Source organism: Zosterops lateralis, assembly GCF_965231275.1.
Source record: "Zosterops lateralis genome assembly, chromosome: 32".
NCBI classification, from domain to species: Eukaryota; Metazoa; Chordata; class Aves; order Passeriformes; family Zosteropidae; genus Zosterops; species Zosterops lateralis.
The window spans coordinates 1501298-1528149 of NC_139792.1; the positions used below are offsets into that span (position 1 = coordinate 1501298).

The window sequence follows — 26852 nt, forward strand, 5'->3', positions numbered from 1 at the left end:
TTTTTATTTTTATTTTTTTATTTATTTTTAGGTGGAAAAAGCTCCGACTTTGTCGAGGAAACGCCGAAGGAGGAAAAAAATTGGAAAAAAACCCCAAATTTCCCCAAAATTCTGTGGAAAAAAAGGTACCAGGGGGATCATTAAAACAAAAATTAAAATTAAAATATTTAATTGATGGAATTTAATTGGTTTTTTTATCATTTTTCTGCTTTTTTTTGTATAAAAATTGATTTATAAAAGAGAAAAAAAAACCCCAGAATTTGTCCCGGCGCTTCCCCCTCCCCCCACCTTTGAGAGGTTTTATTTTTATTTTATTTTAATTTTTTTTTTAATTTTTTTACTTTAAAATTAGTAAAGAATCTGAAGGGAAAAAGTGGAAAAAAAATTAAAATTATTTGTCTTCAAAAAGGTGGAAATTTGCTCCTCCAGGGGATTAAAAAGGATAAAAAACACCCAAAATTTATTTTATTTTATTTTTATTTTATTTTTCCCTCTAAAATTAGTAAAAGTGTCTTTGAGGGAAAAAGTGGAAAAAAAATTAAAATTATTTGTCCTTAAAAAGATGGAAATTTGCTCCTCCAGGGGATTAAAAAGCATTAAAAAACCACCCAAAATCTGGGAAATTTTATTTTTATTTTATTTTATTCTTTTTTCACCCCAAACCCTGGAAATTTTATTCTTATTTAATTTTAATTTTAATTTTATTTATTATTTTTTTAAAATTTTTCCCTCTAAAATTAGTAAAACAATCTCGGAGGGAAAAAATGAACAAAATAAAATAAAAATTAAAATAAACAAATTAAAAATAAAATACAATAAAAAATAAAATAAAAATAAAAAAAATAAAATAAAAATAAAATTTTTATCCTCCAACTCATGGGGAAAAAGGTGGAAAAACAACTAAACTTGGAATTTTATTTTATTTTATTTTAATTTTATTTTAATTTTTAAAAATTCTTTTTTCCCTCCAAATTAGCGCAAAAGAATCTCGGAGGGAAAAAAATGAATAAAATAAAGTAAAATAAAATAAAATTTAAAAAAAAATTAAAAAAATTTTAAAAATAAAGTAAAATAAAATAGAAAAAATAAAATAAAAAATAGAAAAAAATAAAATAAAAATAAAGTAAAATAGAATAAGATAAAAATGAAATAAAATAAATAAAATAAAATAAAATAAAATAAAAATAACAAAATAAAAATAAAGTAAAATAGAATAAAATAAAATTTAAAATAAAATAAAAATAATAAAAAATTCAAAATAAATCATAAAATAAAATAAAATAGAATAGAATAGAATAAAATAAAATAAAATAAAATAAAATAAAATAAAATAAAATAAAATAATTCTCCTCCAGCTCAATGGGGAAAAAGGTGGAAATTTCCTCCCCCAAGGGAATTATTTGAGAAAAAGAATTAAAAAACCACCCAAAACCCAGAAATTTTTATTTAATTTTTATTTTTTTAGGGAATTCAGCTCCAAGGGGGGTTTTGGATCCATTTTAAAAACAAGTTTGTGTTAAAAAATAGCAAAATTTTTAAATTTTATTTTATTTTAAATCCCTTTAAATCAAGGCAGAGGCAGAAAAGGCTCTTGGTGGGTGTTTGGGAGGGGGAAAAAAACATAAAATTTGTGGATTTTTTTATTTAAAGTGAAAATTTCCAAAGGGAAAAAACCCTAAAAAATAAAAATAAAATAATTTTTTTGGGTTTTTTTATTCCCAATTCAAAAATTCCCATCCCAGAGAGGGAAAAAAGACAAAAAAAATCGATTTTTTTGGGAATGGATTCACCTGGTTTTTGGTGGGTTTTATTTTATTTTAAATGAAAATTTCCAAAGGAAAAAAATTTTAAAAAATAAAATTTGTGGGTTTTTTTCCCCAATTCTAAAAGTCCAATCCCAGAGAAGGGAAAAAAGACAAAAAAAATCGATTTTGGGGGGCTTTTTTTGGGTTTTAAGTGAAAATTTCCAAAGGAAAAAAATAAGAAAATAAAATTAAAATAAAAATAAATTTTTGTGTTTTTTTTTTTTTCCCCAAGTCTAAAATTACAATCCCAGAAAGGGGGAAAAAAGACAAAAAAAAATCGATTTTTTAGGGGGTATTTTTAGTAAAGTGAAAATTTCCAAAGGAAAAAAAAAATTGAAAATTTTTAAAAAATAAAGACAAAAAATCTCAATTTTTCTGGCTTGGTTTCACCTGGTTTTTTGGGGGGTTTTAAATGACAATTTCCAATTTAAAAAATTAAAAATTAATTTTAAAAAAAGCCAACTTGAGGCTGAGGAAGAAAAAAATCAACATTTTCCTCCTTTTCCTCTCCCTGGATTTTTTTTACACCTTCAAAACGGGGGAAAATATAAAAGAATTTAATAACAACTTTCACTCCTAATTAATATTTTTATTATTAATTATTTTTCTTGTTGCTTTTTCAGGGGAAATATTTTTAAATTTTATTATTTTTATTTCAATTTTTGGCGTCTCAAAAAAGATTTTTTTTCTCCCCTCCTTGGTACAAAAAAACCCAAAAATTCAACGGGAATTGTTGGATTTTTTGGGGGAATTTCTGCCTGGACCAACAAATTTCTATTTCCAGATGGAATTTTTGGAATTTTTGTGGTTTTTGGGGCATTTTTTTGGGGGGAAAAAAGGGGATTTTGAGAAGTTTTCTCAGTCACCGGCCTCGTTCTCCTCCGTGGTGGCGTTTTCAGCGTTTTTTGAAGCCTGTGGGGACAAAATTTGGGATTTTTTTTTAATTTTTCTTTCTCAAAATTTAAAAATTTGTGAATTTTTAATATAAAAATGTGAATTTTTACCTTTTTCTTCTTCTTTTTCTGGGTCTTCCTGCTGGCAGAGCTTTGTAGAAGGGCCTGGAAGGGAAAAAAGGTGAGAAATTAGAAATTTTTTGGGGGAAAAAGGGAATTTTGGGGAGGATTTGGGTCCTTTTTCTTTATTTTCCTTCCATGAGAATAAGGGCAGGTGGTTATTTATTAATTATTAATATTTTATTTATTAGGATTTATTTTATTTCCAATTTTTATTTTAATTTTAATTCAAATAGGTTATTTATTAACATTTTATATTGATTTTAATTATTAATGTCAATTATTAATACATTAATTGTCAATACATCAATTATTTTTATTATTTATCTATTTATTATCAATTTATTTATTATTTTATTTCAAATACGTTATTTATTAATATTTCATTCATTTTTAATTATTAATATTTCAATTTTTATTATCTATCAATTATTACTATTCATATTATCAATAGTTCCATTATTATCTCAATTATTATTAAATTAAATAAACCCCTATGAAATATTAATTATTATTACAAACAATTTTTCTATTTTTTTTTACAAGCAAACACAACTATTAATAGACAATATAACTAATAATAACTAATAAAAATATTAATAAAACTAATTTAAAAAATAGAGATTTTTTTTTCCCTAGGAATATTTTATATGGAAATGTAAAGAAATTAATTGTATGTTTATCTAGATACTTAAAATGTATTTATTATTATAATATGTATAATATAATAATATTTATTATATTAAATATATTATATATTCAATATATTATATATATTACATATAATATATATGTGTTATATATAATATATAATAAATATGTACAATATATATAATAATATACATATTATATACAAATAATATACAATTAATACCAATATTAATAAATACTAATAACTATTAATCCTAATAATTCTTATAAGTGCTATTTCTAATTAATTTTACAAGTCAATACAACTATTAATAGACAATATAACTATAATAAAATAATATTAAATATTCTCAATATTCTATTATATAAATATATATTTATTACATAAATATAATATAAATATAATTATAAAATATAATAAAATAGTAATAAAAATACTAATAAAAAGAAAATATAGATAATTTTTTCCTATAATTATTTTATATGGAAACATAAACAAATTAATTCTACATTCACACAGATACTTAATTTCCATATTACCAATTAATACTAATAAATACTAATACTAATAAATACTAATAACTAATAACTATTATAAATGCTTTTTGTAATTAATTTTATTAATAACTACAACTATGAATAGACAATATAACTAATAAAAGTACTAATAAAAAGAAAATATAAATAATATATTTCCTATGAATACCTTATATGGAAACTTAAATAAATTAATTCTACATTTACAGAGATACTTAATTTCCATATTAAGGCTATTAATAATTAATATTAATGATTAATATTAATAAAAATATAAAGAAAAATAATATATTTCCTATGAATACGTTATATGAAAACCTAAACAAATTAATTCTACATTTACACAGATACTCAATTTCCATATTAAGGCTATTAATAATTAATATTAATGATTAATTTTATTAAAAATATAAAGAAAAATAATATATTTCCTATGAATACCTTATACGGAATCATAAAAAAATTAATTCTACACTTACACAGATACTTAATTTCCATATTAGCGTTATTAATGACTAATATTAGTGATTAATATTAATGCTAACCCACCTTGAGCTCCCCGTCCTGCACGTCCAGGTCGGATTTGTAGAGCTCGGGCTCGAAGGGGCCGCTCGTGATCCTCATGGGGCCGTTGGGCATCAGCAGCACCGTGAACTTGAACTGGGCCACGAACTCCCCTGCGGGCACAGAGGGGTTAAACCTGGGCTGTGGGCCTGCCAGGACCTGAGGGGTTAAACCTGGGCTGTGGGCCTGCCAGGACCTGGGGGGTTAAACCTGGGCTGTGGGCCTGCCAGGACCTGAGGGGTTAAACTGGGCTGTGGGCCTGACAGGACCTGGGGGTGAGCCTGAGATACAGCCCTGCCAGGACCTGGGGGTTAAACTGGGCTGTGGGCCTGCCAGGACCTGGGGGTTAAACTGGGCTGTGGGCCTGCCAGGACCTGGGGGTTAAACTGGGCTGTGGGCCTGCCAGGACCTGGGGGTGAGCCTGAGATACAGCCCTGCCAGGACCTGGGGGATAAACCCTGATCAACTGGGCTATGGGCCTGCCAGGACCTGGGGGTTAAACTGGGCTGTGGGCCTGCCAGGACCTGGGGGGGTTAAACTGGGCTGTGGGCCTGCCAGGACCTGGGGGTGAGCCTGAGATACAGCCCTGCCAGGACCTGGGGGTTAAATCTGGGCTCTGGGCCTGCCAGGACCTGGGGGTTAAATCTGGGCTGTGGCCCTGCCAGGACCTGGGGGTTAAATCTGGGCTGTGGGCCTGCCAGGACCTGGGGGTGAGCCTGAGATACAGCCCTGCCAGGACCTGAGGGGTTAAACTGGGCTATGGGCCTGCCAGGACCTGGGGGTTAAATCTGAGCTGTGGGCCTGCCAGGACCTGGGGGTTAAATCTGAGCTGTGGGCCTGCCAGGACCTGGGGGGGTTAAACTGGGCTATGGGCCTGCCAGGACCTGGGGGCACAGAGGGGTTAAATCTGGGCTGTGGGCCTGCCAGGACCTGGGGGATAAACCCTGAGCTATGGGCCTGCCAGGACCTGGGGGTGAGCCTGAGCTATGGGCCTGCCAGGACCTGGGGAGGTTAAACGGAGCTATGGGCCTGCCAGGACCTGCAATCCCTGCTCTGTGAATGGCTCTGCAGCTCTGAACTCACCTGGATCCCTCCTCACCTGTCCCGTGTCCCTGTTCTCACCTGTCCCCAGGTCTCACCTGTCCCTGAGTCTCACCTGTCCCCACGTCCTCTGTCACCCCTGTCTCCACCTGTCCCCACCTGTACCTGCCCTATTCCCACCTGTCCCCTTAGGTATCTCCTCTGTCCCAGTATCTCCTGAACCCGTGTCCCCTCAGGTGTCCCCTGTCCTCACCTGTCCCCCCAGGTGTCCCCTGTCCCCCCCTGTCCCAGTCTCACCTTCCTTCTCGTAGAGGACGTTGAAGGGCTGCAGCAGCTCGTGCTTGGCGCACTCCACCACCCCCATGCGCGCCTTCTTCTCGTCCTCCAGCGCCCTGCGGGGACACCGCACCTGAGCCACCACACCTGGGGCACCTGAGAGCACCTGGGAACACACCTGAGTGCACCTGGGAACACACCTGGGCACACCTGAGTGCACCCAGGCACTCCTGAGAGCATCTGGACACACACCTGGGCACACCTGGGCACCTGTGATCACACCTGGGCACACCTGAGCACACCTGAGAGCACCTGGACACACACCTGAGTGCACTTGGACACACCTGAGTGCACCTGGACACACCTGAGAGCATCTGGACACACACCTGGGCACACCTGAGTTCACCTGGAAGCACCTGAACACACTTGGGAGCACCTGTGATCACACCTGGGAGTACCAGAGCACACCTGAGATCACACCTGTGATCACACCTACACACACCTGTCCAGGAAAGGCTCCAATCCCTGGAATTCCAGCCCTGTCCAGGTACTCCAGGTGTAATTCCAGGTACTCCAGGTGTAATCCCAGGTACTCCAGGTTTAATTCCAGGTGTAATTCCTGGCTTTACCTGAGTGTGAAGGGCATGGTGTGTAAGCGCCCATTCCACCTCGCTGAAGGAAACTCAAATCCCTGGAATTCCATCTTAAACTCCCTCCCACAACCACTCCCACTGAACTCCAGCCCCATCCAGGTGTAATCCCAGGTACTCCAGGTGTAATTCCAGGTACTCCAGGTTTAATTCCAGGTGTAATTCCCTGGGATTTACCTGAGTGTGAAGGGCACGGTGTCGAAGCGCCGCTCCACCTCGCTGAATGAATCGCACCCCCTATCCAGGTACCCCAGCCCCATCCAGGTGTAATCCCAGGTACTCCAGGTGTAATTCCAGCCCCATCCAGGTGTAACTCCAGGTGTAATTCCTGGCTTTACCTGAGTGTGAAGGGTGTGGTGTCGAAGCGCCGCTCCACCTCGCTGAATGAATCCCACCCCCTATCCAGGTACCCCAGCCCCATCCAGGTGTAACTCCAGGTACTCCAGGTGTAATCCCAGGTACTCCAGGTTTAATTCCAGGTGTAACTCCTGGCTTTACCTGAGTGTGAAGGGCATGGTGTCGAAGCGCCGCTCCACCTCGCTGAAGAAGGCGCGCGAGGTTTTCATTTTCAGCCCGTACTGCTTGGAGGGGTCCCTCTTGTAAATCGTGGTTCTCTGCCCTGCATCCTTGGCCTGGTGAGAAAACAGCAAAATTCCTCAAATTCCTCAAATTCTGGAGGCAATAAATGGATTTATTATTGATTATTTATTGGTTTATGACGGGCTGACCTTGCCCTCGCCGCTGCTGACCAGGACGTCGACGGCGTAAACTTCGTGCACCTCGAATTCGGCTTTTTCGTGGTCCTTCCTGAGGGGAAAAAAAGCAGGAAAATCTGGGAATTCCAAAGGGAAAAATTCAGGGAAGAGCCACCAAAATATTCCTGGAAATTCAGGATTTCCTCGCAGGAGAATTTGTGGGGAAAGTAAAAAGCTTTCAGGAGATTCAAATTGTTACTGGGAAGTCAAAAAGTTCATGGAAAATCTAAAATGTTCATGGAAAAATTCAAAATGTTCCTGGAAAACCCCAAAATGTTCCTGGAAAGACCCAAAATGTTCCTGGAAACTCAAAATGTTCCTGGAAAGACCCAAAATGTTCCTGGGAAAACTCAAAATGTTCCTGGAAAAACCCAAAATATTCCTGGAAAACCCCAAAATGTTCCTGGAAAGACCCAAAATGTTCCTGGAAACTCAAAATGTTCCTGGAAAACCCCAAAATGTTTTTGGGAAACTCCTTCCCAAGAGCTCCCATTTCTCCCCCTGATCCCATTTCTCACCCCAAATCCCCCCAGTTTTTACTCCTGACCCCATTTCTCACCCCCATCCCCCCATTTTCAACTCAATTTTTGCCCCATTTTCACCCCAATTTTTCCCCCGACCCCAAATTTCTCACCAACTTTCTCCCTGACCCCATTTCTCACCCCAAATCCTCCCATTTTCCCCCCAATTTCTCACCCCAATCCCCCCAATTTCCCCCCAATTTTTCTCCCTGACCCCCAGATTTTCCCCCTGGCCCATTTCTCACCCCAAATCCCCCCATTTCCCCCAATTTTTCACCCCGAACCCCTCCATTATCCCCCAATTTTTACCCCTGATCCCAAATTTTCCCCCTGACCCCATTTCTCACCCCAAACCCTCATTTTTTCCCAATTTCCCTCCATTTTTTCACCCCAAACCCCCCAATTTTTGCCCCTAATCCCCAAATTTCCTCCCCTGACCCCATTTCTCACCCCAAACCCCCAAATTTCCCCCCATTCTTCCCCCGCTCACTTCTGCTGGTCCGAGGGGTTCTGGATGATGGTTTTCTCGCCGTCGATGACGTGCTGCTTCAGCTGGTGTGACAACATCCCTGACAGGGGGAAACTGGGGTTACTGGGGTTACTGGGATAGACTGGGATAGACTGGGATAGACTGGTGTGACAACATCCCTGGGGGAACTGGGGTTACTGGGGGGACTGGGACAGACTGGTGTGACAACATTGCTGGAGGGGAACTGGGGTTACTGGGGGGACTGGGATGGACTGGGACCGTCTAAGAGGGACTGGGTTCAGACTGGGGGCACTGGGAGGGACTGAGGGGGGATTTGGATGGACTAGGAGTGACTGGGATGGGATTGGGACAGACTGGGACCGACTGGGGCAGACTGGGATGGGATTTGGATGGACTGGGGGGGACTGGGACAGGACTGGGACAGGAGTGGGGGGGACTGGGATGGGACTGGGACAGGAGTGGGGGGGACTGGGATGGGACTGGGACCAACTAGGGGGGACTGGGATGGTCTGGGGTTACTGGGATGGACTGGGGGGGACTGGGACCAGCTGGTGCAACAACATCCCTGAGGGAGCTGAGGTTACTGGGGGGGACTGGGGAGGACTGGGAGGGGACTGGGACAGACTGGGATGGTCTGGGGTTACTGGGATGGACTGGGATTGGACTGGGAGGGGACTGGGACAGGAGTAGGGGGGACTGGGATGGACTGGGGTTACTGGGACGGACTGGGATTGGACTGGGAGGGGACTGGGAGCTCCAGGCAGTGCTCACCACTGGGCTGTACTGGTCTGTACTGGTCTGTACTGGTCTGTACTGGGAGCTCCGGGCAGTGCTCACCACTGGTCTGTACTGGTATGTACTGGTCTATACTGGTCTGTACTGGGAGCTCCAGGCAGTGCACACCACTGGGCTGTACTGGTCTGTACTGGTCTATACTGGGAGCTCCAGGCAGTGCACACCACTGGGCTGTACTGGTCTGTACTGGTCTGTACTGGTCTGTACTGGTCTGTACTGGTCTATACTGGGAGCTCCAGGCAGTGCTCACCACTGGTCTGTACTGGTCTGTACTGGTCTGTACTGGTCTGTACTGGTCTGTACTGGTCTATACTGGGAGCTCCAGGCAGTGCTCACCACTGGTCTGTACTGGTCTGTACTGGTCTGTACTGGTCTGTACTGGTCTATACTGGGAGCCCCAGGCAGTGCACACCACTGGTCTGTACTGGTCTGTACTGGTCTATACTGGGAGCCCCAGGCAGTGCACACCACTGGGCTGTACTGGTCTGTACTGGTCTGTACTGGTCTATACTGGGAGCCCCAGGCAGTGCACACCACTGGTCTGTACTGGTCTGTACTGGTCTATACTGGGAGCCCCAGGCAGTGCACACCACTGGGCTGTACTGGTCTGTACTGGTCTGTACTGGGCTGTACTGGTCTGTACTGGTCTATACTGGGAGCCCCAGGCAGTGCACACCACTGGGCTGTACTGGTCTGTACTGGTCTGTACTGGTCTGTACTGGTCTATACTGGGAGCCCCAGCCCCAGCAGACCCCAGAGGGATTTTTGGGGCATTTTTCCCCTTTTCCCACCCCCCATTCCCAGCTCAATACTGGGAGTTGCCCCCGACATTCCCAACATTCCTGACATTCCAAACATTCCCAACATTCCCAGTTGCTCCCAGCCCACTCCCTGAGCCACGGGAATTCCTGGAATTCCAGGGAATTGAACCAGCCATGGAGAGAGTTCAGGGCAGCTGGAGGAGCCCAAAGGATCGGGATGAGCTCTGGGATCCCGGTCCAGCAATCCCAAGATTTCCTTTTCCCTGGGATCTCTTTTTCCTGGAATTCCCTTTTCCCTGGGATCCCTTTTTCCTGGAATTCCTTTATTCCTGGAATTCCCTTTTCCCCCTGGAATTCCTTTTTTCCCCTGGAATAATTCCCTTTTCTCCCCTAGAATAATTCCCATTTTTGACTGGAATAACTCCAATTTTTTCTCTGGAATAACTCCCATTTTTTCCCTGGAATAATTCCCATTTTTCCCTAGAAAAATTCCCATTTTTCCCCCGGAATAATTCCCTTTTCTCCCCTGGAATAATTCCCATTTTTCCCTGCAACAATTCCCATTTTTTCCCCGGAATAATTCCCTTTATTCCCTGGAATAATTCCCATTTTTCCCTAGAAAAATTCTCATTTTTTCCCTGGAATAATTCCCATTTTACTCTGGAATAATTCCCTTTATTCCCTGGAATAATTCCCATTTTTCCCCTGGAATAATTCCCATTTTTTTCCCTAAAAAAAAAATCCCTTTTTTCCCTAAAAAATTCCCATTTTCCCCTCACCTTCAATGGGTGTGCAGTGAAACGCGTGGGCGATTTTATTCCAGGCCTCTGTCACTTGTGTGTTCTGGGATAAAAAAAATAAATTAAATTAAAATAAAAATAGATATTTTATGGATTAAAAAATTCCCACTCTGAGCTTTCCTTAAATACCATCATTTTTCCCTCAAAAAAAAAAAAACCCAAAAATGTCATTTTTCCCTCCAAAAAATCTCATTTTTCCCTCAAAAAAACCCAAAAAAATCTCATTTTTCCTCAAAAATACCCCCCAAAAAAATCTCATTTTCCCCTCAAAAAACCCCTGAAAAATCTCATTTTTCTTCAAAAATACCCCCCCAAAAAATCTCATTTTTCCCTCAAAAAAAACCTCAGAAAAATCTCATTTTTCCCCAAAAAAATATCATTTTTTCCCTCAAAAAACCCCCAAAAAATCTCATTTTTCCCTCCAAAAAAACTCAAAAAAAATCTCATTTTTCCCTCAAAAAAAAAACCCCCAAAACAATCTCATTTTTCCCACCAAAAAACCCCCCAAAAATCTCATTTTTCCCTCCAAAAAACCTCTGAAAAATCTCATTTTTCCTCTCAACCCCCCCCAAAATCTCATTTTTCCCTCCAAAAAATCCCAAAAAATCTCATTTTTCCCTCCAAAAAATCTCATTTTTCCCTCTAAAAAACCTCCGAAAAATCTCATTTTTTCCCTCAAAAAAATCTCATTTTTTCTCTCAAAAAAAACCCCCAAAAAAATCTCATTTTTCCCTCAAAAAAACCCCCGAAAAATTTCATTTTTTCCCCAAAAAATCTCATTTTTCCCTCCAAAAAATCTCATTTTTCCTTCAAAAAATCCCCCCAAAAAATCTCATTTTTCCCACCAAAAAACCTCCAAAAAAATCTCATTTTTTTCCCCAAAAATCCCCATTTTTTCTTACAAATCCCCCCAAAATCCCTTTGGCTCATTCCCACACCCCCCAAATTCCCTCCTGACCCCCCAAAATTCCCAAAAATTCCCAAAATTCCCCCTAAAATCCCACCTGATTCCCAAGTTTTACTTAAATCCCATTTTTGGGGAGAAATTTCACAACTTTTCCAACCAAAAACTGCTTCAACACCTCCAAAAAAACCCTGAAAAATCTCATTTTTCCCTCCAAAAAACCTCAAAAAAATCTCATATTTCCCTCAAAAAACCTTCCCAAAAATCTCATTTTTTCTATAAAAAAAAAACAAACCAAAAAAATCTCATTTTTCCCTCCAAAAAAACCTAAAAAAATCTCATTTTTCCTTCAAAAAAACCCCATTTTTCCTTTCAAATCCCCCCAAATCCCTGTGGCTCATTCCCACAACCCCCCAAATTCCCTCCTGACCCCCCAAAATTCCCAAAAAATTCCCAAATTTCCCAAAAATCCCCACCTGGTTGCCGGGTTTGACCAGGCGCAGGGCGGCCTCGGCACAAAGATGAGCCGCCTTCACCACGTCGGCTTTTCGACCCGACACCGGATTTTCCTGGGGGGAAAAACACCCAAAATTTGGGGATTTTTAAAGGTTTTGAAGTCGAAATTCCACATCTGGAATTTTTGGGAGCTTGAAAATTGTTTTATCGACCACTAGAATGGAAGAATTTTGGAGGATTTTCAGTTTGGGAGGTTGAAAATTCAAATTTTGCGAATAAAAAAAAAAAATAAAATTCCAATGGGGGGAATTTTTTGGGGTTTTTTTCCCTAAAATAAAAATGTTCCTAAAATTTTTTTTTTTTTTTTTTTTTTGGATTTTTATATCCAGAGCGTGAGGAATTCAAAGAAGGAATTTTCAAGGTATCAGACAAGGGAATTCCAGGGGAAAAAATGGGAATTAAGGATTGATTTTTGGGGTGAGGAATGGGAATTAATCCTGGGGAAAAAAAATGGGAATTAAGGATTGATTTTGGGGTTGGAATGTTCACCCTGGGGAAAAAAAATGGGAATTAAGGTGGGGAATGTTCATCCTGAGGAATTCCTGCAGGAAAAAATGGGAATTAAGGATTGATTTTTGGGGAATGGGAATTAATCCTGGGAAAAAAATGGGAATTAAGGATTGATTTTGGGGTGGGGAATGGGAATTAATCCTGAGGAATTCCAGGGAAAAAATGGGAATTATGGATTGATTTTTGGGTTGGGAATGTTCATCCTGGGGAAAAAAAAAAATGGGAATTAAGGATTGATTTTTGGGGTGAGGAATGGGAATTAATCCTGGGGAAAAAAAATGGGAATTATGTATTGATTTTTGGGGTGGGGAATGGGAATTAATTCTGGGGAATTCCAGGGGAAAAATGGGAATTAAGGAATGATTTTTGGGGAATGGGAATTAATCCTGGGGAAAAAAATGGGAATTAAGGATTGATTTTGGGGTCGGAAATGGGAATTAATCCTGGGGAATTCCAGGGGGAAAAAATGGGAATTATGGATTGATTTTTTGGGTTGTGAATGTTCATTCTGGGGGAAAAAAAAATGGGAATTAAGGTGGGGAATGTTCATCCTGGGGAATTCCAGGGGAAAAATGGTAATTAAGGGTTGATTTTTGGCATGGGGAATGGGAATTAATCCTGGGAAAAAAATGGGAATTAAGGTGGGGAATGTTCATCCTGGGGAATTCCAGGGGAAAAATGGGAATTAAGGATTGATTTTGGGGTGAGGAATGGGAATTAATCCTGAGGAATTCCAGGGGAAAAATGGAAATTAAGGGTTGATTTTTGGGTAGGGAATGGGAATTAATCCTGAGGAATTCCAGAAGGTAAAAATGGGAATTATGGATTGATTTTTGAGGAACAGGAATGTTCATCCTGAGGAATTCCAGGCAGGAAAAGGATGAAGCAGGAACTGCCTCACCAAGGATCTGGGTGCTGCCACCTCAGATCCAGAAAATCTGGGATGGTCCCACCTCAGATCCAGGTGTTCCAGGACACTGAAACTTTGGATCCAGAGGTTCCAGAGTGCTGCCACCTCAGATCCAGAAATTCCAAGGTGGTGCCACCTCAGATCCTGAAGTTCCCAGGTGGTCCCACCTTAGATCCAAGCGTGCCAGGGCACTGAAACTTTGGATCCAGGTGCTCCAAAGTGGTACCATCTTGGATCCAGAGGTTCTGGGATGGTGCCACCTCAGATCCAGAGCCCCCAGGGCACTGAAACCTTGGATCCAGAGGTTCCAAACTGGTGCCACCTCAGCTCCTGAAGTTCCAAGGTGGTCCCACCTTGGATCCAGGTGTCCCAGGGCACTGAAACCTTGGATCCAGAGGTTCCAGAGTGGTGCCACCTTGGATCCAGGGGCTCAGAATTGCTGCCACCTCAGATCCTGAAGTTCCAAGGTGGTCCCACCTTAGATCCAGGAGCTCCAGGGCACTGAAATTTTGGATCCAGAGGCTCCTGACTGATGCCACCTTGGATCCAGAAATTCCAAGGTGGTGCCACCTCAGATCCAGGTGCCCCAGGGCACTGAAATTTTGGATCCAGGTGCTCCAGGATGGTACCACCTTGGATCCAGAGGTTCTAGGGTGGTGCCACTTTGGATCCAGGGGCTCAAGATTGCTGCCACCTCAGATCCTGAAGTTCCAAGGTGGTGCCACCTCAGATCCAGGTGCCCCAGGGCACTGAAACCTTGAATCCAGAGGTTCCAGACTGGTGCCACCTCAAATCCAGAGATTTCAGAGTGATGCCACCCTGGATCCAGACACTTTGGGATGGTGCCACCTCAGATCCAGAGGTTCCAAGGTGGTCCCACCTCAGATCCAGGTGCCCCAGGGCACTGAAATTTTGGATCCAGAGGTTCCAGATTGCTGCCACCTCAGACCCAGAAGTTCCAAGGTGGTGCCACCTCACACCCAGGTGTCCCAGGACACTGACACCTTGGATCCAGGTGCTCCAGGGTGGTGCCACCTTGGATCCAGAGGTTCTAGGATGGTCCCACCTCAGATCCAGGTGCTCCAGACTGGTGCCACCTCAGATGCAGGTGCTCCAAGGTGGTCCCACCTTAGATCCAGGTGTCCCAGGGCACTGAAACTTTGGATCCAGGTGCTCCAGTGGTACCACCTTGGATCCAGAGGTTCTAGGGAGGTACCACCTCAAATCCGGAGGTTTCAGAGTGGTGCCACCTTGGATCCAGATGTTCCAGAGAGCTGCCACCTCAGATCCAGAGGCTCCAGGGTGGTGCCACCTCAGATCCAGAGGCTCCAGATGGTGCCACCTCAGATCCAGAGCCCCCAGGGCACTGAAATCTTGGATCCAGGTGCTCCAGGGTAGTGCCACCTCAGATCCAGAGGTTCCAAGGTGGTCCCACCTTGGATCCAAGCGTGCCAGGGCACTGAAATTTTGGATCGAGGTGCTCCAGGATGGTGCCACCTCGGATCCAGAGGTTCTAGAGTGGTGCCACCTCAGATCCAGGTGCCCCAGGGCACTGAAATTTTGGATCCAGAAGTTCCAAGGTGGTCCCACCTCAGATCCAGGTGCTCCAGGGCACTGACACCTTGATCCAGGTGCTCCAGGGTGGTCCCACCTCACACCCAGGAGCTCCAGGCCGTTTCCCCCCGGCCCCCCAATGTAGCCCTGACCCCTTTCCTGAGGTGTTTCTTTGGTCTTTTGAAATTCTTTCCTCAGAAAATTTTCTGCAAACAGCAAAAATGTTTTTTTTTTTTTTTGTAACTGTAACTTTGTTATTCATCCAAATTTCTCATTTCCCTGGGAGGGATTTCTTGACCTCCCTCTGCTCTGCCCAAAAGCGATTGAAGAAGTTTGTTCTTGTTTCACCCATCAGATTTTAAAATAATATAAAAGGGAAAAAAATAATATAAAAGTGAAAAATAAAATAATATAAAAGGGAAAAAAATAATATAAAAGTGAAAAATAAAATAATATAAAAGGGAAAAAAATAATAGAAAAGGGAAAAAAAATAATATAAAAGGGAAAAATAAAATAATATCAAAGGGAAAAAATAATATAAAAGTGAAAAAAATAATATAAAAGGGAAAAATAAAATAATATCAAAGGGAAAAAATAATATAAAAGGGAAAAAAAAATATAAAAGGGAAAAATAAAATAATATAAAAGGGAAAAAAATAATATAAAAGTGAAAAAAATAATATAAAAGTGAAAAATAAAATAATATAAAAGGGAAAAAAATATAAAAGTGAAAAAAATAAAATAATATAAAAGGGAAAAAAAATAATATAAAAGGGAAAAAAATAATATAAAAGGGAAAAATAAAATAATATAAAAGGGAAAAAAAAAAATCCTAAAAAATAACAAGAATAATTTTCATCCTGCTGAAATCTCAGACTTTTAGTGGTTGAGGGGTAAGAACAGAGTCACCCCACGATGACAAACCCACCTTGGAGGCGCCGAGCACGAAGGTGTGAGCGACGTTGGCGATGAAACCGTCCACGTGCACGCCCAGGTCGCTGCAAAACAGAGGGAAAAATGGGAATTCCAGGAATTCCAGGTGGGTTCGGCCTCTCCAGGGGCACCAGGACAAGGAATGGAACCTCAGGACACTCTCCAGGTTTGTTATTTGGGTTTAATTAACGAGGAATTAACGTAAAAACAGGGGGAATGGGTGGTTTCAATCTGAATTTTTGGGGGTTTTAGGAAGGTCCTTCCAACCCAAATTGGGTCTTTTCAACCCAAATTTTTGGGGGATTTTTAGGAAGGTCTTTCCAACCCAAATTGGGTCTTTTTAATCTGAATTTTTGGGGATTTTGGGAAGGTTTTTCCAACCCAAATTGGGTCTTTTAAACCGAATTTTTGGGGGATTTTGGGAAGGTCCTTCCAACCCAAATTGGGTCTTTCCAACCCAATTTTTGGGGATTTTGGAAAGGTCTTTCCAATTTAAATTGGGTCTTTCCAACCCAATTTTTGAGGGGATTTTGGGAAGGTCCTTCCAACCCAAATTTTTGGGGGTTTTGGGAAGGTCCTTCCAACTCAAACTGGGTCTTTCCAACCCAAATTTTTTGGGAATTTTGGGAAGGTCCTTCCAACCCAAATTGGGTCTTTTAAACCTGAATTTTTGGGGATTTTTAGGAAGGTCCTTCCAACCCAAACTGGGTCTTTTTAATCTGAATTTTTTGGGATTTTGGGAAGGTCCTTCCAACCCCAAATTGGGTCTTTCCAACCCAAATAATTTTGGGATTTTTAGGAAGGTCCTTCCAACCCAAATTGAGTCTTTTCAACCCGAATTTTTTGGTGATTTTGGGAAAGGGAATTCCAGGAATTCCAGGTGGGTTCGGCCTCTCCAGGGGCACCAGGACAAGGAATGGAACCTCAGGACACTCTCCAGGTTTGTTATTTGGGTTTAATTAAGGAGGAATTAACGTAAAAACAGGGGGAATGGGTGGTTTCAATCTGAATTTTTTGGGGTTTTAGGAAGGTCCTTCCAACCCAAATTGGGTCTTTTAAACCGAATTTTTGGGGGATTTTGGGAAGGTCCTTCCAACTCAAATTGGGTCTTTCCAACCCAATTTTTGGGGATTTTGGGAAGGTCTTTCCAATTTAAATTGGGTCTTTCCAACCCAATTTTTGAGGGGATTTTGGGAAGGTCCTTCCAACCCAAATAATTTTGGGATTTTGGGAAGGTCCTTCCAACCCAAATTGGGTCTTTTAAACCTGAATTTTTGGGGATTTTTAGGAAGGTCCTTCCAACCCAAACTGGGTCTTTTTAATCTGAATTTTTTGGGATTTTGGGAAGGTTTTTCCAACCCAAATTGGGCCCTTCCAACCCAAATAATTTTGGGATTTTGGGAAGGTCCTTCCAACCCAAACTGGGCCCTTCCAACCCAAATTTTTTTGGGATTTTGGGAAGGTCCTTCCAACTCAAATTGGGTCTTTTCAACCCAATTTTTGGGATTTGGGGAGGGGAGAGGGAATCCCACTCACATTTTGACCAGGTCCCCGTCCTTGAGGATGTAATCCTGGTCACTCTTGAGCGGGGAGAAGTGACACACACAGTTATTGACCGAGATACTCGTGGGGAAGGCGATTCCTGCGGGGAAAAAAACAAAATAAAATTAAAAATAAAATGAAAATAAAATTAAAAATGAAATTAATAAAGTAAAATAAAATAAAGAAAAATAAAATTAAAAATAAAATTTAAAAAAAATTATTAAAGTAAAATAAAATAAAGAAAAATAAAATTAAAAATAAAATTTTAAAAAAAAATTATTAAAGTAAAAATAAAATAAAGAAAAATAAAATTAAAAATAAAATTTAAAAAAAAATTATTAAAGTAAAAATAAAATAAAGAAAAATAAAATTAAAAATAAAATTTAAAAAAAAATTATTAAAGTAAAAATAAAATAAAGAAAAATAAAATTAAAAATAAAAGAAATAAAATTTTTAAAAATTTAATTTAATAAAATAAAATATTTTTTAAAAATATTAAATAAATTAAAAATAAATTAAAAAATAAATTTAAAAATAAATTTAAAATGTAAAACAAAAAATAAAAATATTTAAAAAGAAAATAAAAAAGAAAATAAAGATATAAAAAATTAATCTAAAAATAAAAAATAAAATTAAAAATAAAATGAAAATATAAAAAATAAAATGAAAATTAAATAAAAATATTTAAAATAAAATTTAAAATTAAATAAAAAATAAAATTAAATATAAAATTAAACAAAAAAGGATAAAATTAAAATAAATAAAATTATAATAAAATTAAAAATAAAAATCAAATAAAAATAATAATTAAAAATAATAAATAGTAAAAAATTACAAAAATAAATAATTAAAAAGACAAAATATTTTTTAAAAATAAAATAAAAATTTAAAAAATAAAATCACAGATTTGGTGACAAATTTGGTGCTAATTCCTCAGAATTGGAGAATATGGGGACAAATTTTGGGGCCAAATCCTCAGGATTTGGGAAATTTGGGGACAAATTTGGTGACAAAAATCCTCAGGATTTGGGAAATTTGGGGACAAATTTGGTGACAAAAATCCTCAGGATTTGGGAAATTTGGGGACAAATTTGGTGCCAAATCCTCAAATTTGGGAATTTGGTGCCAAATCCCAACACCCCAAAATCCCCATCCCAACAAACCCATTCCAATTTCATCCCAATTTCAATAAAAAATTCAATTCGAGGAGCAAAATTTGAATTAAAACCACAAAAAACGCCAAAAAAATTTCAATAAAAATTTGAATTCGAGGAGCAAAATTTGAATTAAAAACACCAAAAAAAATTTCAATAAAAATTTGAATTTGAGGAGCAAAATTTGAATTAAAATCACAAAAAAAATTTCAATAAAAATTTGAATTCGAGGAGCAAAATTTGAATTCAAACCACAAAAAACACCAAAAAAATTTCAATTTGAGGAGCAAAATTTAGATTTAAATCACAGAAACCACCAAAAAAATTTCAATAAAAATTTAAATTCGAGGAGCAAAATTTGAATTAAAACCACAAAAATCAAAAAAATTTCAATAAAAATTTGAATTCGAGGAGCAAAATTTGAATTAAAACCACAAAAAACACCAAAAAAATTTCAATAAAAATTTCAATTCGAGGAGCAAAATTTGAATTAAAAACACCAAAAACACCAAAAAAATTTCAATAAAACTTTCAATTTGAGGAGCAAAATTTGAATTAAAACCACAAAAAACACCAAAAAAAATTCAATAAAAATTTGAATTCGAGGAGCAAAATTTGAATTAAAATCACAAAAAAAATTCCAATAAAAATTTCAATTCGAGGAGCAAAATTTGAATTCAAACCACAAAAAACACCAAAAAAATTTCAATTTGAGGAGCAAAATTTAGATTTAAATCACAGAAACCACCAAAAAAATTTCAATAAAAATTTCAATTCGAGGAGCAAAATTTGAATTAAAATCACAAAAAAAATTTCAATAAAAATTTGAATTCGAGGAGCAAAATTCGAATTAAAACCACAAAAAACACCAAAAAAAATTCAATAAAAATTTGAATTCGAGGAGCAAAATTTGAATTAAAACCACAAAAAACACCAAAAAAATTTCAATAAAAATTTCAATTCGAGGAGCAAAATTTGAATTAAAAACACCAAAAAAAATTTCAATAAAAATTTCAATTCGAGGAGCAAAATTTGAATTCAAACCACAAAAAATTTCAATAAAAATTTGAATTCGAGGAGCAAAATTCGAATTAAAAACACCAAAAAAAATTCCAATAAAAATTTGAATTCGAGGAGCAAAATTTGAATTAAAACCACAAAAATCAAAAAAAATTTCAATAAAAACTTCAATTTGAGGAGCAAAATTTGAATTAAAAACACCAAAAAAATTCCAATAAAAATTTGAATTTGAGGAGCAAAATTTAGATTAAAATCACAAAAACTTCCTCCCCCAGGGCGGATTGAACCCACCTTTCTTCATTTCTTTCTCCTTTTTGAAGATTTTCCCGGTTTCCTCCATGATCAGGGAGTCTCCCTTCTCACACAGGCACAGCACGGACGAGCCGGGCCCCGCCGCCTCCACCACGGCGCGCAGGACACCTGCAATTCACAAAAAAATTTAATTTATTTCAATATTTCGGGTCTGAATTGTGGTTTTTACGAGATTTCAGAACTTTATCTCGATGGGAAAGGTGAAAATCCCGCTTTGGTTGGGGATAAAAATGATAAAAAATGAAATTTTCGGGGTTTTTTTGGTTATATTTCTCTGTTTTCCAAGGAATTCTCCCCCAAAAATACATTTATTTTATGGATTTCAGCCCTGAATTGTTGTTTTCATGAGATTTCAGACCTTTATCTGGATGGGAAAGGTGAAAATCCCGCTTTGGTTGGGGGTAAAAATGATGAAAAATGAAATTTTTGGGTTTTTTGGGTAAATTTTCGTAATTATTTGGGGATGTTTTCCCAGGGAGTTCCCAAAAAAATCCCATTTTATGGATTTTAGGCCTGAATTGTGGTTTTCATGAGATTTTAGAGGTTTATGTGGATGGGAAAGGTGAAAATCCCGCTTTGGTTGGGGGTAAAAATGATAAAAAATAAAATTTTCGGGGTTTTTTTTGGTTCGTTTCTCTGTTTTCCAGGGAATTCTCCCTTTAAAAATCCTGATTTTGTGGATTTTAGACCCAAATCCAACACCCAGAGTTGTTTTCCCAAGATTTCAGATCTTCATCTCAATGGGAAAGATAAAAATCCCACTTTGGTTGGGGGTAAAAATGATTAAAAAATGAAATTTTTGGGATTTTTTTGTGGGTTTTTGGAGTTCATTTGTCCCTCTTTTCCAAGGAATTCCCAAAAAAATACATTTATTTCATGATTTCAGGCCTGAATTGTTGTTTTCATGAGATTTTAGAGCCTTATCTGGATGGGAAAGGTGAAAATCCCGCTTTATTTGGGGATAAAAATGATGAAAAATGAAATTTTTGTGGGTTTTTTGGGTAAATTTCTCTGTTTTCCAGGGAATTCTCCCACAAAAAATCCCATTTTATGGATTTCAGGCCTGAATTGTTGTTTTCATGAGATTTCAGAACTTTATCTGGATGGGAAAGGTGAAAATCCCACTTTGGTTGGGGGTAAAAATGATAAAAAATGAAATTTTTGTGGGTTTTGGGGGTTTATTTGTCTGGTTTTTCCAGGGAATTTTCCCAAAAAAATCCCATTTTGTGGATCCACAGCCCTGAATTGTTGTTTTCTCAACATCCCAGACTTTCATCTCGATGGGAAAGGTGAAAATCCCGCTTTGGTTGGGGGTAAAAATAAGAATTTTAGGGTTTTTTGGGTAAATTTCCGTTTATTTGTCCCTCTTTTCCAAGGAATTCCCAAAAAAAATTCCAGATTTCATGGATTTTACCCCTGAATTGTTGTTTTCCCAAGATTTCAGATCCTCATCTTGATGGGAAAGGTGAAAATCCCCCTTTGGCTGGGGGTAAAAATGATGAAAAATGAAATTTTCGGGGTTTTTTTTGGTTCGTTTCTCTGTTTTCCAAGGAATTTCCCCCCAAAAAATACATTTATTTCATGGATTTTAGGCCTGAATTGTTGTTTTCATGAGATTTTAGAGCTTTATCTGGATGGGAAAGGTGAAAATCCCGCTTTATTTGGGGGTAAAAATGATAAAAAATTAAATTTTTGGGATTTTTTGGGGGTAATTTTCTCTGTTTTCCAGGGAATTCTCCACCCAAAAAAATCCCATTTTATGGATTTTACCCCTGAATTGTTGTTTTCATGAGATTTTAGAGCTTTATATGGATGGGAAAGGTGAAAATCCCACTTTATTTGGGGGTAAAAATGATAAAAAATGAAATTTTTGGGGTTTTGGGGTAAATTTTCGTAATTATTTGGGGATGTTTTCCCAGGGAGTTCCCAAAAAAATCCCATTTTATGGATTTCAACCCCAAATTCCACCCTCAGTTTGTTTTTTTTTTTCCATGGGAAAATTTGGAATATTTCAAAGCCAAGGAGAAAGTTCCTGATAAAAGAAAATAAAACAAACCAGGAGAAAGAAAGAAAAACAATAAAAATAAATAAAATAAAAGGAGATAAAGAAGCGAAAAACCCTTTGAGGTATCAGATGAGCAGGAACACTCCTCTCCTTTCCTGGAGAATAAAAATAAAATAAAAAATATTTTCTAACAGAATAAAAAATATATTTTAAGGGAGTTAAAGATATTTTTTTATCCTTTAAAAACAACTGAAAAATAGTTTTGTCTGGGCTTTTTTTTATTATTTTTTCTCTCCCCAAGGGAGGAAAAACCTGCTTTTTTCCCCTGCAGGGAAAGGGAGGTGAACAAACTTCTTCCAGAGGATTTTTTTCCTTCTCTCCCTCCCTTCCCAAAGGGAATCCCGGTTCCCAAATCCCAAAATTTCCTGTCGGGAGTTCAAAAAGAGACGCGGGGGAACCGGTCCGGGCAGGGGAATTAAAGGGGGTAAATAAAGAGTCACCGGGAATTAAAGGGGGTAAATAAATGGGAATTAAAGGGGGTAAATAAAGAATAACCGGGAATTAAAGGGGTAAATAAATGGGAATTAAAGGGGGTAAATAAATGGGAATTAAAGGGGGTAAATAAATGGGAATTAAAGGGGTAAATAAATGGGAATTAAAGGGGTTAAAGAATTAGGAATGGGGGACAAGACTGGCGGGGATGGGGGCGATGGAGGGAGCCCTGGGAATGGGGATGGACCCTCATCCCAGGATGGGACCCCCATTCCTGGGGCTGGACCCCCATCCCAGGACAGGACCCTCATCCTGACCAGGGCTGGACCCTCATCCCATGACGGGACCCCCATCCCAGGACAGGACCCCCATCCCTGGGGCTGGACCCTCGTTCCAGGACAGGACCCTCATCCTGACCAGGGCTGGACCCTCATCCCAGGACAGGACCCCCATTCCCGGGGCTGGATCCCCATTCTCGGGGCTGGATCCAAACCCTAACAGGGCCAGGACCCCCATTCCTGGGGCTGGACCCTCGTTCCTGAGGCTGGACCCTCGTTCCAGGACAGGACTCTGATCCTGACCGGGGCTGCACCCCAATTCCTTTGGCTGGACCCTCATCCCAGGACGGGACCCCCATCCCAGGACGGGACCCCCATTCCTGGGGCTGGACACTCATTCCCAGGGCTGGATCCAGATCTTAACTGGGACAGGACCCCAATTCCCGGGGCTGGACCCCCATTCCTGAGGCTGGGACCCCCATTCCTGGGGCTGGACACTCATTCCCAGGGCTGGACCCAGACCCTAAGAGGGCCAGGACCCCAATTCCTGGGGCTGGACCCCCGTACCCAGGACAGGACCCTCATTCCAGGACAGGACCCTGATCCTGACCAGGGCTGGACCCCCATTCCTGGGCTGGGACCCCCATTCCCGAGGCTGGATCCAGACCCCAACTGGGACAGGACCCCCAATCCTGGGGCTGGGACCCCCATTCCCAGGACAGGACCCCCATCCCTGGGGCTGGACCCTCGTTCCAGGACAGGACCCTGATCCTGACCGGGGCGGGACCCCCATTCCAGGCACAGAACCCCCATTCCCAGGACAGGACCCTTGTTCCAGGGCTGGACCCCCATCCTGACCGGGACTGGACCCTCATTCCTGGGGCTAGACCCCCATCCTGACCGGGACTGGACCCTCATTCCTGGGGCTAGACCCCCATCCTGACCGGGACTGGACCCTCATTCCTGGGGCTAGACCCCCATCCTGACCGGGACTGGACCCTCATTCCTGGGGCTGGACCCCCATCCTGACCGGGACTGGGCCCTTATCCCAGGACAGGACCCCCATTCCCAGGCCGGGACCCCAACCCTAACTGGGACAGGACCCCTATTCCTGGGGCTGGACCCCCATTCCCAGGCTGGGACCCCAACCCTAACTGGGACAGGACCTCTATTCCTGGGGCTGGACCCCCGTTCCTGGGCATGGATCCTCATTCCCGAGCCGGGACCCCCATTCCCGGCACAGGACCCCGTTTCTGGGCCAGGACCCGATCCCCGGACTGGACCAGGATCCCACTTCCAGAACTGGACCTCCCATGCTCAGGACAGGACCCCCGTTCCCAGAACCGGACCCGGTTCCCGGAGCAGCCCTCACCCTCCAACCCAGCCAGAACCCCCCAAACCGGGACCGGACCGGTACCGAACCCCCCTAAACCGGTACCAAACTCCCCTAAACTGGGACCAAACTCCCCTAAACCGGTACCAAACTCCCCTAAACTGGGACCAAACCCCCTAACCGGGACCGGACCGGGCTCAGCCCCTCCTAACCGGGACCAATCCCCCCCTAACTGGTACCGAACCCCCCGTAACCGGGACCGAACCGGGACCAAACCCCCTAAACCGGGACCAAATTCCCCTAACCGAGACCGGACCGGGCTCAGCCCCTTCTAACTGGGACCGAACCTCCCTAAACCGGGACCGAACCTCCCTAAACCGGGACCAAACCCCCCTAAACCGGGACCAAACCCCCCTAAACCGGGACCGGACCGGGCTCAGCCCCTTCTAACTGGGACCGAACCGGGACCAAACCCCCCTAAACCGGGACTAAACCCCCTAACCGTGACCAAACCCCCTGTAACCGGTACCGCCCTGGTCCCAAACCCCCTGTGACCGGTCCCAAACCCCCTGTGACCGGTCCCGAACCCCCTGTAGCCGGTCCCGAGCCCCCTGTAGCCGGTCCCGAGCCCCCGGTGACCGGCCCGGCCCGCACAAAGCGGGCTGTCCCGGCGGCCCCGGGCCGTTCCCGCTCCCCCCGCGGGGCCGGTGCACGTGGGGCGCGGTACCACGTGCCGGTGGCGGCGGCGGCCGAGCCGGGCCCGGGCCCCGCGGGGCTCCCGGTGGCTCCCCGGTGCGTTCCGGGGGTACCGGGAAAGGCCACACCGGGATATGAGGGGGGGTCTTACCCGGTTCCCCCCCAGTCTGAACCGTGTGGGGGGTTCACCCCGGGGGTCTCACACTGTGGGGGGTGTCCAGGCCTGGCCGTTCTCCCGTTTCCCCCTCAGCCTTTCCCGCCGTTTCCCCCCCGCCCTCACCCCGCTCCCCACGCCGGTTCCGCGGGCCTCACTCACGGTTGGCGATGTCTCCCCCCATCTTGTACTTGGTGACCACCAGGTCCTCGGCGATGGTCAGCTCGGTGGTCTCCTCCTCTCCCGACATGGTGGGAGCCCCGCCGAGCCCCTCCGGAGCCCCCCGGGGCCTGTTGGAGCGCCCCCCGCCCGGTGCTTTCCCTGAGGAGCCCCCGGGACCGAGAGCCGCGAGCAGGGCAGAGCGCGGGCTCCGCGCGGGGCACGCTGGGACCGCGAGTCCCGCCCGCCCCTCTGGACTACAGCTCCCGGCGTGCAGCGCGGCGCGCGGGGAGAGGATACGGATGGGTCTTCTTTCCCCACGCCGCGGACTGCAATTCCCGGCGTGCAGCGCGGCGCGGTTCTCGCGAGAGGAGGTGAAGAGGTGGGAGAGCGGAAGAGGCGCGCAATGGGTGATGGGGGATGTAGGCGGGAGAAGAGGAAGAGGAGGGTGGGGGAATTTCGGTACCGGGAGCGGTCACTGTCCCCTCCCTGACCGTGATCCCCATTCCCGGTCCGGTGTCACCTTCCCACCCCGAACACCCAAACCCTCGAGGGGTTTGTTTACTTAATTATTTAATTACTTAATTAATAAAATATTTATTTATTTATTTATTTATTTTTAAAACTGCTTTTTAAAATTCAAATTCATTTATTTTCACACACCCCCCCGACCCCCCCCAAACCTCAAACCCTCGAGAGGTTTGATAATTTATTTATTTATCTATTTATTTATTTATTTATTTGGAAATTTTACTTATTTATTTTTTTATTTATTTATGTTTAAGAAACACGCTTTTTAAAAATTCAAATTCCTTTATTTTCATCCATCCCTGAGCGGGGGTTCCCCCCCCCAAAACCGGGGCATCCCCCCCGATAAAAAAACGGGGGAGAAAAACCCCAAAAAAGGGGTCCCGACCTCAGGGGAGGGGGGGGGACACCCCCAAACCTTCACTCTGGCGGGGAATGGGGGAAACCTGAAAATGAGTCCGGGGGTCCTTCAGAAATCCCCTCTGAGCTCGTCTGGTGCCCCCCAGGGACCCCCAGAGACCCCCCAGGGGACCCCAGGGACCCCAGACCCCTCCAGGGACCCCCCCAGGAACTTGGGGATCCCTTTAAGGACCCCCCAGGGACCCCAGAGCCTCCAGGAATTTGGGGATCCCTCCAAGGACCCTTCCAGGGACCCCAAACCCCTCTAGGGACCCCCCAGGGACCCCCCCAGGGACCCCCCAGACCCTCCAGGAATTTGGGGATCCCTCCAGGACCTCCCCAGGGGACCCCAGGAATTTGGGGATCCTTCCAAGGACCCTCCTCAGGGACCCCAAACTCCCCCAGGGACTCCCCCACCAGGGACCCCAGACCCTCCTGGAATTTGGGGATCCTTTCAGGAACCCCTCCCCAGGGATCCCAGACCCTTCCAGGGACCCCCCAGGAATTTGGGGATCCCTTCAAGGACCCTCCCCAAGGACCCCAGACCCCTTCAGGGACCCCCAGGGGACCCCAGACCCTCCAGGAATTTGGGGATCCTTCCAAGGACCCTCTAGGGACCCCAGACCTCTCCAGGGACCCCCCAGGGACCCCCCCAGGGACCCCAGACCCCTCCAGGGACCCCCAGGGGACCCCAGACCCTCCAGGAATTTGGGGATCCTTCCAAGGACCCTCTAGGGACCCCAGACCTCTCCAGGGACCCCCCAGGGACCCCCCCAGGGACCCCAGACCCCTCC

At 42.3% G+C, this 26852-nt stretch overlaps 1 protein-coding gene across 1 annotated transcript; it reads right to left on the bottom strand.

Annotated features, from left to right (window-relative positions):
- Positions 1–912: 912 nt before the first annotated feature.
- On the bottom strand, positions 913–25339 carry PA2G4 (proliferation-associated 2G4). The gene is made up of 13 exons (XM_083880950.1): positions 25135–25339; positions 19994–20122; positions 17523–17628; positions 15982–16051; positions 12040–12132; positions 10639–10702; positions 8304–8382; positions 7266–7344; positions 7036–7169; positions 5909–6003; positions 4556–4683; positions 2810–2863; positions 913–2717 (listed from the first exon to the last, which is right to left on the bottom strand). The coding sequence occupies exons 1-13, from the start codon at positions 25220–25222 to the stop codon at positions 2664–2666; spliced, it is 1173 nt and encodes a 390-aa protein (XP_083737076.1). The 5' UTR covers positions 25223–25339; the 3' UTR covers positions 913–2663.
- Between the last annotated feature and the right edge of the window lie 1513 nt (positions 25340–26852).

Coding starts and splice junctions, on each gene's coding strand:
- PA2G4 (XM_083880950.1), bottom strand. CDS start 25,222: ATGTCGGGAGAGGAGGAGACCACCGAGCTGACCATCGCCGAGGACCTG. Junction 6,004..7,035: donor ACCATGCCCTTCACACTCAG/GTAAAGCCAGGA, acceptor GTGTCCCCGCAG/GGCGCTGGAGGACGAGAAGA. Junction 4,684..5,908: donor CGTCCTCTACGAGAAGGAAG/GTGAGACTGGGA, acceptor CTGTGCCCGCAG/GGGAGTTCGTGGCCCAGTTC.